The 12,833-nt window shown below is 42.1% G+C and overlaps 1 protein-coding gene across 1 annotated transcript in view; it reads left to right on the plus strand.

Moving 5' to 3' along the window:
* The first annotated feature begins 1,886 nt into the window (after positions 1-1,886).
* Positions 1,887-12,833, plus strand: part of LOC107382005 (insulin-like growth factor 1 receptor) — a 65,607-nt gene continuing 54,660 nt past the window's right edge. The window contains exon 1 of the mRNA XM_015953956.3: positions 1,887-2,201. Coding sequence (XP_015809442.3) covers positions 2,114-2,201 — 88 coding nt within the window. The 5' untranslated portion in view covers positions 1,887-2,113. The remainder of the gene's footprint in view (positions 2,202-12,833) is intronic.

Raw genomic sequence — 12,833 nt, forward strand, 5'->3', positions numbered from 1 at the left:
TGGATCTGCCTGTGGAACCAGCGCATCTTTCTGTCCCTCATTACTGCTGGCATGTTGCTGTGTGCTTCTTCGCTGCTGTGAACCTGCTGCGAGGTGCTGCTGCTGGCTGTGCTGCTAAATATGTCGGTTAATTTGTGACATTTAGAGGCTTCAGCATCTAATGCCCGCAATTTTTTCTCTTGCCTTCTCTGCCCCACCATTGTCTTTCCTTTTAAAACGAGCGGTCGGGTTTTGCATCGTTTTTTTTTCTACCACTGCCTTTGCCTCCTCTCCGCTTCAGCTTCTTCTTCTCCTTGCCTGGCGGCCACAGCCAATGTAGCTGGCATCCAACTTACAGGTGCAGTGCTGCCACCTAGAGTGCTGGAGCGTGAAAGAGCTTTCGGGGGTGGGGGAAACAGGTGTTGAAAGCGGTGGAGAGTGGTGGGCCGGCCCACCGGCCGTCCTGGGGTACCGGCCGTTCTGTGATTCTCCAGAACCCACAGATGGCCAGTCCGCCCCTGTTAACAATAGAATAAAACATATTTCTAGATTCAATGTTAAATGCGATTTTTAATTTACATTCAATTAATTAAGTTTATTATAATAAAAAACAAGAATTTAATTATTTGAAATAGGTCTAAAAGGTGGCAAAATACAAAAAAGACAATGTTAAGGGTTGGAATATTCTACTGGATCTAGGGAAACATTCCTGGAGCTTTTAAAAGATATTAACCGATCATCAGACCAACTGGATCCTAAATGATCGCACCAACCATGAAAGGGCAACCCCCCATAAAGCATTTTCACGTGCGCAGTCGAGCACGCTCAATCCTTGTGGCACTCCAATGTGCATTTGTTAGCAGGAAAACAAATCTGATCCTGGATCAGCATCACGGATTTGCTTTGCACAGTCTCGTAAAAAAAGAGTGGTCTCGGCAGAGTGGAGTTGAGAGGTCTCACTCTGTCTGATTTTCAAAACGCAAATAGGGGATTGTTTAGGGCCCCGAATCAACACAGAAATGTAACGTTTTTGTAAAACCACGTTATTTTCGTCTATTCTTTAATTATTTAGTAACATCAAAGCCCTACTCTCTGTAACTAATGAGGACGATTTTTTGTAATGATTTCAGTACAGAAATAATAAAGACTCTTTGGTATGTTTTATGTAAAATTAAGGGGTTATTGTGTGGAATGTATGCATGAAACGACATCAGGAGACAACTGGTGGTGATTAAGAGGCCGATCACCATGGCAACTGGTTCCCTTCGGCGTCTGAACTGCAGTAGTAGCGACGCCCTGCTTTTCCTCAGATTTGGAGTGATACATCTTTTCGTCACAGACGATCTCTGGCCACGGCGCCGTGTTTACAGCGAACGCAGAAGACTGCAGACTGACCGAGGGAGACCGTGCGTGTACCTGTGCATTAATCTGTCCAGTTACCGAGCCCGTTCTGCTATCTACCTACGGAGAACGACACGCAGCAAACATATTTGGCCTCAACCGAAGCAACAGGGGCGAATAGGCGCGTTGTTTTTGGTTTGCGGGGAGGTGAATCGGGGCCACCACAACAACGCAGTGTGTGTTGACCGGCTGAGGAGGAGGAGAGGAGGCTGCGGTCTGCAACCAGATTTTATCCTGGAAATTTCGAAAGAGACGTCGTGTCGTTAACACAACCAGGCCGTGTTTAAACGTGTGTCCCGGTCCACCTTTTCCAAGTCCGGTTTCAGGGGTGGTCTCGTTGCTGTTCCCAAAGAGACCATCCAGCAGCGGCGGCACGTTGACTGTTTTTTCCTCCTGATATGGAGTGGGAAGATGTGGATTACCGAGGAATCCCCACCGCTAGTTTAGTCGATATGGTTTCATTGAACACTTGGATGCGGGGCTGTGTTTGGCAAGGATAAGGTGAACTATGAGTACACGCTGTTTGGACGGCGGGATAAATTGGTAATTTAGGACTGGACTCCCATTGGGAAACGTGAGACAGCGTCCCTGCTCTGTTTGTTGTAGCTATTAGCCCCATTAGCCGGCTAACGGCTACAAGGCTGCAGATTAAAAGCCGTTTTTAACCATTCCGACCATCTTCCTCCAATATTAGAGTAAAAACAAGATTTCAGCGGGACTTGGGTTAGCAGGGATGAGGTGTGGGATGGAAGGGAGCCGCTTGACCTTGTTTTGGGGTCTGATGCTGTGTCTGTCCTGCCTTCGGCCCGCCACCGCAGAGAGTAAGTACTGCTGCTCACTTGGACACGATGTTTTTCCACGCTCCAACTCAAATTACACCCAGAAAACAGGATTGGCATGCATCTCAGTCCAAACACCAAACAAATTAACAACCGAGTCTGTTTTAAAATCACGTTTTAAATGTTCATAATTGAACTGGTTAAGTTCAGGTGCTGTTAAATTAGACACAACACATTTGCATGGAAACTGGTGTCAAATGTTCACAATAATACCGAATTAACTGTAATATCGCAATAATTGCGATATGTCGTGAAGCACATTTATATTCAGAGTGTGCGCTGTAATTTATTAAGTGACAGTTTATTGAGCAGTTTTATCAATGGACTGTCATCCCGCACAATTTATAATAGAGACTAAAAGATGATAAATGAGTTTCAAGTAATAAAAGGTGCGACCTGCAAGCTGCAGTCATAGATAAAATGTTTAATTTTTATTTATAGTTTTGTTATTTTATCATAAATATAGCAGTGAAATATGGTGATATAAAATAAATCAGTTTTTGAATGGTGAAATAATAATTTAAATAATTTTTTACTAGTTTTTTCTAAACTATTCTTTTGTAAGCAAATACAACCACACAATGTCCTTGTATAAACAGCCCTAAAAGAAAAAATATTTCAGCTAATATTATTTGACAAATTCTAATCACCTTTTCCTTAAACGTGCTCCAGATGATTCTACAATCTCTGTTTTGGTAGTATCGCACCTCTACTCTTATTAGTATAACTTTAATTTGAACTAATCTCATATAGAAGTTTTCATGTAATAAAATGTTGTGAAATCCAATCTTTATTGCAGTGGTAAGATTTAACACACTTTAAATGAGCGTTGCGGTTTTAATATTGAAACATATTTGTTTAGATGTTATCGTGAGTCAGATTAGCTTAATTTTAAATTCGTCCTGAGTCATGCGGTGGTGAAAGTCACCCAGGTTTCACTGTCATGCCTGAGTCAGCATTGTGATGCGTTTGAGTTAAGAGATATGTTAACGGTATCTTACTTCCACAGGAACCGCTACCAGGAAAGGTTGGGACATTTTGACTGGGTCCAGTGTGAAATACGCTTTCAGACTAGGGAGGGGGTAAAGGGGAACTCTGCATCTGTTTACCATCTTTTCCTACTTTTCACAATTGGATAGATTTTATGTTTTTTGCTTGTTCAGCTTTACAGATGTTTCTTATGTTTACATTTTTACCTTCAAGATGGATTAAACCGGAGAAGTGTATGAACTTTACCCAGTAGTCTCAATATACCCTTTTCTCACATTTTTCATTTCTTTAGCCAAACAATCCATCTTGACCTTGAATTGTGTTAATGGCCGACTGATGCAGCTAATTATCAGACACACCAAATCTTCCCAATAGGCAAATCATTTCAGCCAAAAGCGCTCAGGTTATTAGGGCTGAATGTGCATTTTTGCTTCGTGTAAGCTGCGCTTCTCTTCGAAATTTCAACAGCTCAGACAAGTGGTGACCGGTTTGACCTAAAACAAAGAATATATCTTTTCCACTGACAGAAAATGACAAGACGTATAGTCTGATGGCCTCAGACATCTTGTTAAACCGTCACCTTTGATTAACTCAAAGCTTCTTTATTCATTCAAACATTTGTTTTATGTGTTGCCACCTGAAATGTTTCCAACCTTAAACTGGGCTTTCTGATTCATTCTCATTCATCATGACGAACTGGGGAGGTGTGGTTTACTGGGTTGAACCAGGGTCTGGGTTTTTAAATAGAACAAGCCAAAGAACACTCACAAGCAAAACAGACTAAGTTCTGTTGATTTGGAAGAGTGTGGAGCTTGTGGACTGTGTGTCATGGGGTTTACTGTTCGCCCCGGCGGTTACAGAACCTGGGAGCAGCAGAGAGGTTCTCCCATCCTGGTGTTTCGTCTAAACCTGGCTCAGAGCTGGCTGAATGTTTCTGGTGTGGCTAAACTTTGAGAATTCTTGCTGGTTTGCAGCAGCGGGCCGGACTACAGGGCTGGTAGCAGGTTCGTCCCCTCCCAGATCAACCCGGACACGTTCCCTTCCATTCTGCTGAGAATGATCTTTTGTTTAGGCTTTCCAGTGAATTTTCTTCTCACCTTACCTCTCAAGTGGAAAAGTATTTATGAATACGTTTTCCCCCGCGGGGATCCTGTCATGAACATGATGGAAATGAGGGGTAAACAGTCTTACTGCAGTCTAGTGGCAGTGAGAGATGCGCCGCTTGGAGAGCATATTGGGTCGTATTTTGTGTTTTATGGAGTTACTTGTAGATTTCCTCTGATTGTCTGTGGACTGTCTGGGTCCTGCAGCCAGCCCCGGAAAGGTTATCAAAAGTAAATATGTGATCTGGAAGCTCATCAAAGCTGCAGAGATAGGTTTGTGTACTCAGCTGTTTGAAGTCTGTCTATGTGGAAGTAGAGGGAGGGGGAGTTAATAAGCCACCACACCTGCCACTTGTGTTTTCATGTAGCTGGTGCAAAGATGTACATTATTAGTCTCCTGTTTAGGATTGTCTCAGGAACAATCAGCAGCAGCTCTCATGAAAGATAGCCATGCCGGTGCTGCAGAGAGGCCACAGTGGGTGAAGCATCAAGTCTGTGGTGATGTAACGTCACTCGGCAGCGTGTCTTTTTACAGGCCCGCGTGTTGGTGGTGTATTAACAGGTATGCAGCCCGCTGAAGGCTGCTGCTGACTAGAAGATTATAGAGAGAGATAAAAGAACCACGCAAGTACACCCTCTGCAATAAATCACAACAAATACCCTCATTTCTTTGGGAGAAGCACATAAACACATAGACAAACAAAAATGTCCTATACCATTCCTCTGTATTTGCATAGCTTCAACCATTAAAGAAAATTTATATTTATTATCAAGTTCAGGAAACATCGGCTTTTAAGAAATCCTTTTAAACTTTATTTAAAAAAACCCTTTTGTTTCTAGTTTTGTAAAATTCATCCGGAAAAGGCCGTCTTTCTCCTTGTTTGTTATTGTATAAACGGGCTAAATCACGCAAGATTTAGCTATTCTCCTGTGATTTTGCGGGGGTAGCAGCATGAAATACATTTGCAGTCACTACGTGTCTGAAAAGCTCCTGGTAGGAAGCGCTGCGTCGCTGAGGTTCAGGTGAAACGCATGTATTGTGTTACACATCCAGAGTAAAGCCCAGTTTAATTCTAAAGAAAAAAACCACGTCATAAATTTAGGCACAATGTATTTTGGAAATCGAGAACAAGCAGCTGCTACTTGTAGGAACACCCTTGGGCTGGGCCGTATTATCTACTGTAATACTGGTTTAACTTTTAACACAGTAAAAAAGTATCATCTTCCCATATCCATGATATGATGACGTGACACCTTTATGTTTGTGTTAAGTGACTCGGAACTCAATCTGCTTGTTGGTTTTCATCAGAAACACATCGGTGTGCTGCTTGTAAAGAGTTGTCGATGATGTCGCTATAAAATGAGTTAATTTAGTTTCTTAGGTCTTTCCATTGTAATACTGAGATTTCAACGAAAAAGATCTTATGTTGAGAAATAATCTACTTAAGGCTGTTTTGTTTAAATCTTAAACAACTTTATGTCCAGTCTCAAATTGTGTGTGATCGGTTTGCTCTGTCTCTTTGTGTTGGTGACAGCTTTCATCTACTTTCACATAAAACTTAGCTCAGTATCTGTAAAACTGACTCAGTTAAATCTTTTTTTTTTTTTTGTGTAAATGTTGATGTTCATTAGCTGTAGTGGACACAGACACAGGCAAAGCCATTATTCCTGGTCTTTTGGTCGTACACAATAGTTGCAGGAACATGTGGATGAGATGGAAGCTCTCTAGTTTCATGCATGTCACAGTCTGGTGTAGGGTTGGGCATCGTTTGATTTTGAACGATTCCTCGTTTCGATTCCGATTCTTTCAAGACATGACATGTTTTACATGAGCCGGCTAACCACAGGTCCTACTTGATGAAATAATCTTAACTTCAACATGAATTTTAATTCTATGAACAATAACATCACCTTCATTTAGACAAAAACATGTTTTGAAGAAAAAAGAAAAAGACTTGCAGCACAACCAGTGTGTTTGTTTTTGACCACAACCAAAGTCTGGAAGAAGCCTCTGGGATGAGAGGCTAAATGTCTCCAACATATCCAGAAACGTCCAGCTGTTTTCAGCTGAAACTCTCAGGATGATCATGTCCAGGATGACTGAGAACTACACCTCCATGCTGCAGCAGCATTCAGTCAGAACAGAAAGTGAAACTTAAACGTAGCTGCTGTCAGTAACAATCTAACAGATTTTAAACATTAAAACTCTCAACTGAAATAGTTAAGAAGGGAAATAAAAAATGTTATTTATTATTATAATTATTTATTGTGGCAGAAGCTGGTGTGGTCCACCACAGAGAAACTTCTCTAGCATGATGACTTGTGAGAATACATGTATTAGCCGCTTACAGACGGAGCAACATGTCGCTAGCATAGCGGCTAATCGCTAGCATAGCAGTTTGACCAGTTATATCGATATAAAGTCATCTTGTATCTTGTTTAAAAATTATACCGATTTTTAAAACATATCGATTTATTGCCCAGCACTACTAACACTTAAAAGAAAAATCCTAAACTTCTAATAATTTCTGAGATCTTTGCTTTATTCTTGTGATAATAATGACACTAGCAGAAGGCTGTGGCTGAGTTAGGATTAAATGACAGCCTACCCAGCTGATGCATCTCCTTCACTAACCAGCTAACTACAAACCTTTCCTATAACCTGTGGGGACATTTTGGCTTTTCTAATCTCCTCATGTTCATGGTATATGTGGAGGAGCATACAGGGAGTGCAGAATTATTAGGCAAGTTGCATTTTTGAGGAATAATTTTATTATTGAACAACAACCATGTTCTCAATGAACCCAAAAAACTCATTAATATCAAAGCTGAATGTTTTTGGAAGTAGTTTTTAGTTTATTTTTAGTTTTAGCTATTTTAGGGGGATATCTGTGTGTGCAGGTGTTTATTACTGTGCATAATTATTAGGCAACTTAACAAAAAACAAATGTATACCCATTTCAATTATTTATTTTTACCAGTGAAACCAATATAACATCACCACATTCACAAATATCCATTTCTGACATTCAAAAACAAATCAGCAACCAATATAGCCACCTTTCTTTGCAAGGACACTCAAAAGCCTGCCATCCATGGATTCTGTCAGTGTTTTGATCTGTTCACCATCAACATTGCGTGCAGCAGCAACCACAGCCTCCCAGACACTGTTCAGAGAGGTGTACTGTTTTCCCTCCTTGTAAATCTCACATTTGATGATGGACCACAGGTTCTCAATGGGGTTCAGATCAGGTGAACAAGGAGGCCATGTCATTAGTTTTTCTTCTTTTATACCCTTTCTTGCCAGCCACGCTGTGGAGTACTTGGACGCGTGTGATGGAGCATTGTCCTGCATGAAAATCATGTTTTTCTTGAAGGATGCAGACTTCTTCCTGTACCACTGATTGAAGAAGGAGTCTTCCAGAAACTGGCAGTAGGACTGGGAGTTGAGCTTGACTCCATCCTCAACCCGAAAAGGCCCCACAAGCTCATCTTTGATGATACCAGCCCAAACCAGTACTCCACCTCCACCTTGCTGGCGCCTGAGTCGGACTGGAGCTCTCTGCCCTTTACCAATCCAGCCACGGGCCCATCCATCTGGCCCATCATGACTCACTCTCATTTTATCAGTCCATAAAACCTTAGAAAAATCAGTCTTGAGATATTTCTTGGCCCAGTCTTGACGTTTCAGCTTGTGTGTCTTGTTCAGTGGTGGTTGTCTTTCAGCCTTTCTTACCTTGGCCATGTCTCTGAGTATTGCACACCTTGTGCTTTTGGGCACTCCAGTGATGTTGCAGCTCTGAAATATGGCCAAACTGGTGGCAAGTGGCATCTTGGCAGCTGCACGCTTGACTTTTCTCAGTTCATGGGCAGTTACTTTGTGCCTTGGTTTTTCCACACGCTTCTTGCGACCCTGTTGACTATTTTGAATGAAACGCTTGATTGTTCGATGATCACGCTTCAGAAGCTTTGCAATTTTAAGACTGCTGCATCCCTCTGCAAGATATCTCACTATTTTTGACCTTTCTGAGCCTGTCAAGTCCTTCTTTTGACCCATTTTGCCAAAAGAAAGGAAGTTGCCTAATAATTATGCACACCTGATATAGGGTGTTGATGTCATTAGACCACACCCCTTCTCATTACAGAGATGCACATCACCTAATATGCTTAATTGGTAGTAGGCTTTCGAGCCTATACAGCTTGGAGTAAGACAACATGCATGAAGAGGATGATGTGGACAAAATACTCATTTGCCTAATAATTCTGCACTTCCTGTATCAGGGAAACAATGTCTCCTGTAATGAACCCAAACCTTCTCCCAGCTTTCCTTTAAGTTGAATTTAACATTAGTTTATCAATAAAATGTAACAAGAAAAGGAGCTTGCTCTCTCCTGTAAACTTCTCAGTGTCCCTAAATAAAAGAAACCGATGGTTCGATCCTGCAGCTGCTGTCACTGACCCCCACCCTGTCCCCCAAAGACCGTCTCTCCGGACATCCTGGCGCTCGGTCTGAGCCGAACTGAACCTGAGATTTTTAAGCACTTCTTAAAACACCCAGAAGAAATTATGGGTGTCTTAGGGCTGGGCAATATGGCCTAAAATCAATATCACGATATATTGAGGATTTCACCTCAAGAACAATAAATGTACAATAACTACAGGTATGCACAGAAACAAAAGTTGTCCGCTAGGTGGGACTGTCACATGTATTACACTGAGTCACATTTTTACGTGACTCAAGGCGGTACAGCTTCAGGGACATGAACGTTACCAACCTACACACATCTTTTCGTTTTTTTATTATCAAAGTTTTTGACATGGGAACATTTCTCTCGATAAGAGCCAGAAATGTCAACAACGGTACATTTTCGATTTATTGCCCAGTTGTAATGTATATAGAGTCGCGTCTTCTTCACTCTATTGCGTGAGCAGACACGCTGCATCTTTCCCACCCTCAGTGTTGTCCGAGCACGTGGAGCGCTACTCAACCCGCTCAATTAACATAATTCACCAGCCCAAATTCAGCAGAACCCGTCATCTTACTCGTTTCGGGTTCGGTCTCAGGTTAGAACTGCGCTCAGCCCTGTAACACCACACAAATGTAGACCAATGTTTCCTACTCTGTAAATGTGGAAGACACATCTAACTCTGACAAATTTGGATTCAACGCTGGTGCCGCGGGTAAAAAAAACAAAACAGCATTCCACTATAATCAATGATGACGATTCATAATCATTTATGCCCACATTTTATTTGATTATTTTCCACAACTCTAATTCTCAAATACGTTAGGGAAAAGTAGATGGTAGTTTGCCTTAAGGTAGTGGTTTATCAAAGGTTTTACTACAACAGGAAATACATTTTAGACTCCAAAAGCAGACATTAATGCTACGTGTGTGTAATGATTGAACACTGCATTTGTTTTATAGAATTCCTGATTTTATAAATCTATATTAGCATTTGGTGCATTTATGTATCCTCATTATGCACAAGCTTTAAAAGCACCTCTTTTGATTGGCTCAGTGATAAATGAACAGTGGATTGTGTTCAGATTTAGTATACAACATCTGCTAGGGTTGTCCCGTTCCATTATCGAGATCGGAAGAAGTTCGATATCGGAAAAAGTTCGATATCGGCCCAAAAACAGTGTATTGGATCATATTGGATGGCATCAAAAATCTCAGATAAAAGCAGTCCGTTAAGGTTCACATTTTTGCAACCAATGGTTTAAAAAATTGTCTTTTTTTCGCACTTACTGATATTGGCTGTTGTTCTCCGATTGAGTAATATCACTTGATCAAGGCTTTCATACATTCCACACTATGAAATAGGTAAAAGTATGTATGATTTGTGCTGATATCTTATCAGATTGATATCGGTATCGATCAATATGGAAGGCTGCAATATCTGTCTTGGGACATCCCTAACATCAACGTTCTCTAAACCTAGTTTAATTGTGATACAATAGCATATAAAACACTGAATTTCTATGCTAGGAAATGCACTTCAATTTATCTAATAAAACATTATAGACTAGGACTTAAGTGGTAGTGTGACAACCTGTCAGCTGCTTGGTGTGAGTTTTCCATGACTCACTGCCCTCTAGCTTTTGAAGTCTAAATCCTCCTCACAGAGATGTGTGATAAGGGCCACCATGCTGCCGGGGCCTCCAACTGACTATTGTTTAGAGTACATCACTCAGGTGGGAGGAAGCGTTGGAAAGTTAAACACTCCAGCTAGTATCATCTGCAATCATTACCATCATTACTCACCAATCTTTTCCACATGCCTGATCACATTGGTCAAGGCATACGCAGCATAACTACGGCTTTGTTGATGTCAAGTGTAAGCTTTCAGATAATAAAAAGTTAAAAATTAAGAACAACTCTAAACTTTACTAGATAAAAGTATTTAAAGGTGTGCTTTTGCATATTCACCTTAAAGACTATTCCATTATCCTGTGTAGTCCAGCTGTTGTTCTTCTTAAGCCAAGACTCTTAACCTTTGACTTCTTCCATCACTAGATCATAGAATAAACAAAAACACTGACGCAAGTAGAATTTTATGTGGGTTAGAGTGCCACACTTATGTAAAAATGCTTGTAGACATAGAACCGTTGGTTGGTCCAATCATCCACAACATTAACCAGTTACAGAGATCTCATGATTGACTTTGGTCCCATGAGTTTGTTTTTGTAAACTTTAAAAAACTATTTGTTTAATAATTTGTTAATAGATCCAATATTGCCTTTGGCCCTCTCTCCGACATAATGACATTTTGAGGAGACCTTCGCTGAATGGGCTCTTGAATTTCAGTACTCATGCATGTTTTTACCTTTTTGGTAAAACAGACCGGGGTAAAGGAATCAAAACAAAATAGATTTTTAACCCAAAAGTGGAAATACCAAACTCGAGTTTGGTGGCAGGAGAATCTCGTCTCTGCTTTTTGCGGATGATGTGGTCCTCCTAGCTTCATCCAGCTCTGACCTTCAGCTCTTGCTGGGTAGGTTCGCGGCCGAATGTGAAGCGGCTGGGATGAGGATCAGCACCTCCAAATCTGAGACCATGGTTCTCGACCGGAAAAGGGTGGCTTGCCACCTCCGGGTCGGGGGAGAGGTCCTACCTCAAGTGGAGGAGTTTAAGTATCTCGGAGTCTTGTTCACGAGTGAGGGTAGGAGGGATCGGGAGATCGACAGGCGGATTGGTTCGGCGTCTGCAGTGATGCGGACGCTGAGCCGATCTGTCGTGGGGAAGAGGGAGCTGAGCCAGAAAGCCAGGCTCTCGATTTACCGGTCGATCTACGTCCCAATCCTCACCTATGGTCATGAGCTTTGGGTAATGACCGAAAGAACGAGATCGCGGATACAAGCGGCCGAAATGAGTTTCCTCCGTAGGGTGGCCGGGCTCAGCCTTAGAGATAGGGTGAGGAGCTCGGACATTCGGGAGGGACTCGGTGTAGAACCGCTGCTCCTCCGGATCGAAAGGAGCCAGTTGAGGTGGTTTGGGCATCTGGTCAGGATGCCTCCTGGACGCCTCCCCGGGGAGGTGTTTCGGGCATGTCCTGCCGGCAGAAGACCCCCGGGTCGACCCAGGACACGTTGGAGAGGTTACATCTCCAATCTGGTCCGGGAACGCCTTGGGGTCCTGCCGGAGGAGCTGGTGGACAAGGCCGGGGAGAGGACGGCCTGGAGCTCCCTAATTGGGATGCTGCCCCCGCGACCCGGACCCGGATAAGCGGAGGAAGACGAAGAAGACGAAGACGAAAGTGGAAATACTTAGTACTTTACTTCCGGCGCTGTCTCGGACGGCAGCCTGTCTAACAACCCCTCCCACCCCATGCACGCCCACATGATGGACCACCGAAGCACACGCAGCAAAAGACTCATTGCCCCGAAATGCAGAACTGACCGCCACAGGAAATCCTTTGTACCAGTGGCAATAGGATTGTTTAACTCTTCCTCACGCTGTAGGTGATTCTTCAAATACTATTACCTTGGTTATTCTGTGCCCTCACCGACTGTGCAATATTACCCAAGAGTTCTGATTGTAAATATGTTTTTATCCCCCCATCATATCATATGCTGCTACAAACCCTTATTCTATTACACAATACTTTAATCACTTTTGTGAATCGCCTGCACCGACGGCTTAATTACTTATTCACAAGGATGCAGTCATGTATTTAATTATTGAGATATGCGATTGTTTGTTTTGCACTATCCTACATGGTACTACTGTAGATCTTTTTTTTTATGAATATATTGTATATCATATTTCTATTTCACCTGTTCCTTTGTCTCTCCGACTGCTTTGAGCATGTACATGACACAAGAATTTCCCTCGGGATAAATAAAGTTGTTCTTATTCTTATTTTTAACAGATTAGTAGACAAGCAGGTCTAACCATCAGACACTCATTTCTGGAGTATCTCTGCCAGATTTGTGTATTAGATATTTGGTCTTCCAGCAGCAAAGCCCACAAGTTCATCCATCAGTCACATGTGAGATAACAGCAGCTTTGGA

This window comes from Nothobranchius furzeri, chromosome 9 (genome assembly GCF_043380555.1).
Source record: "Nothobranchius furzeri strain GRZ-AD chromosome 9, NfurGRZ-RIMD1, whole genome shotgun sequence".
NCBI classification, from domain to species: domain Eukaryota; kingdom Metazoa; phylum Chordata; class Actinopteri; order Cyprinodontiformes; family Nothobranchiidae; genus Nothobranchius; species Nothobranchius furzeri.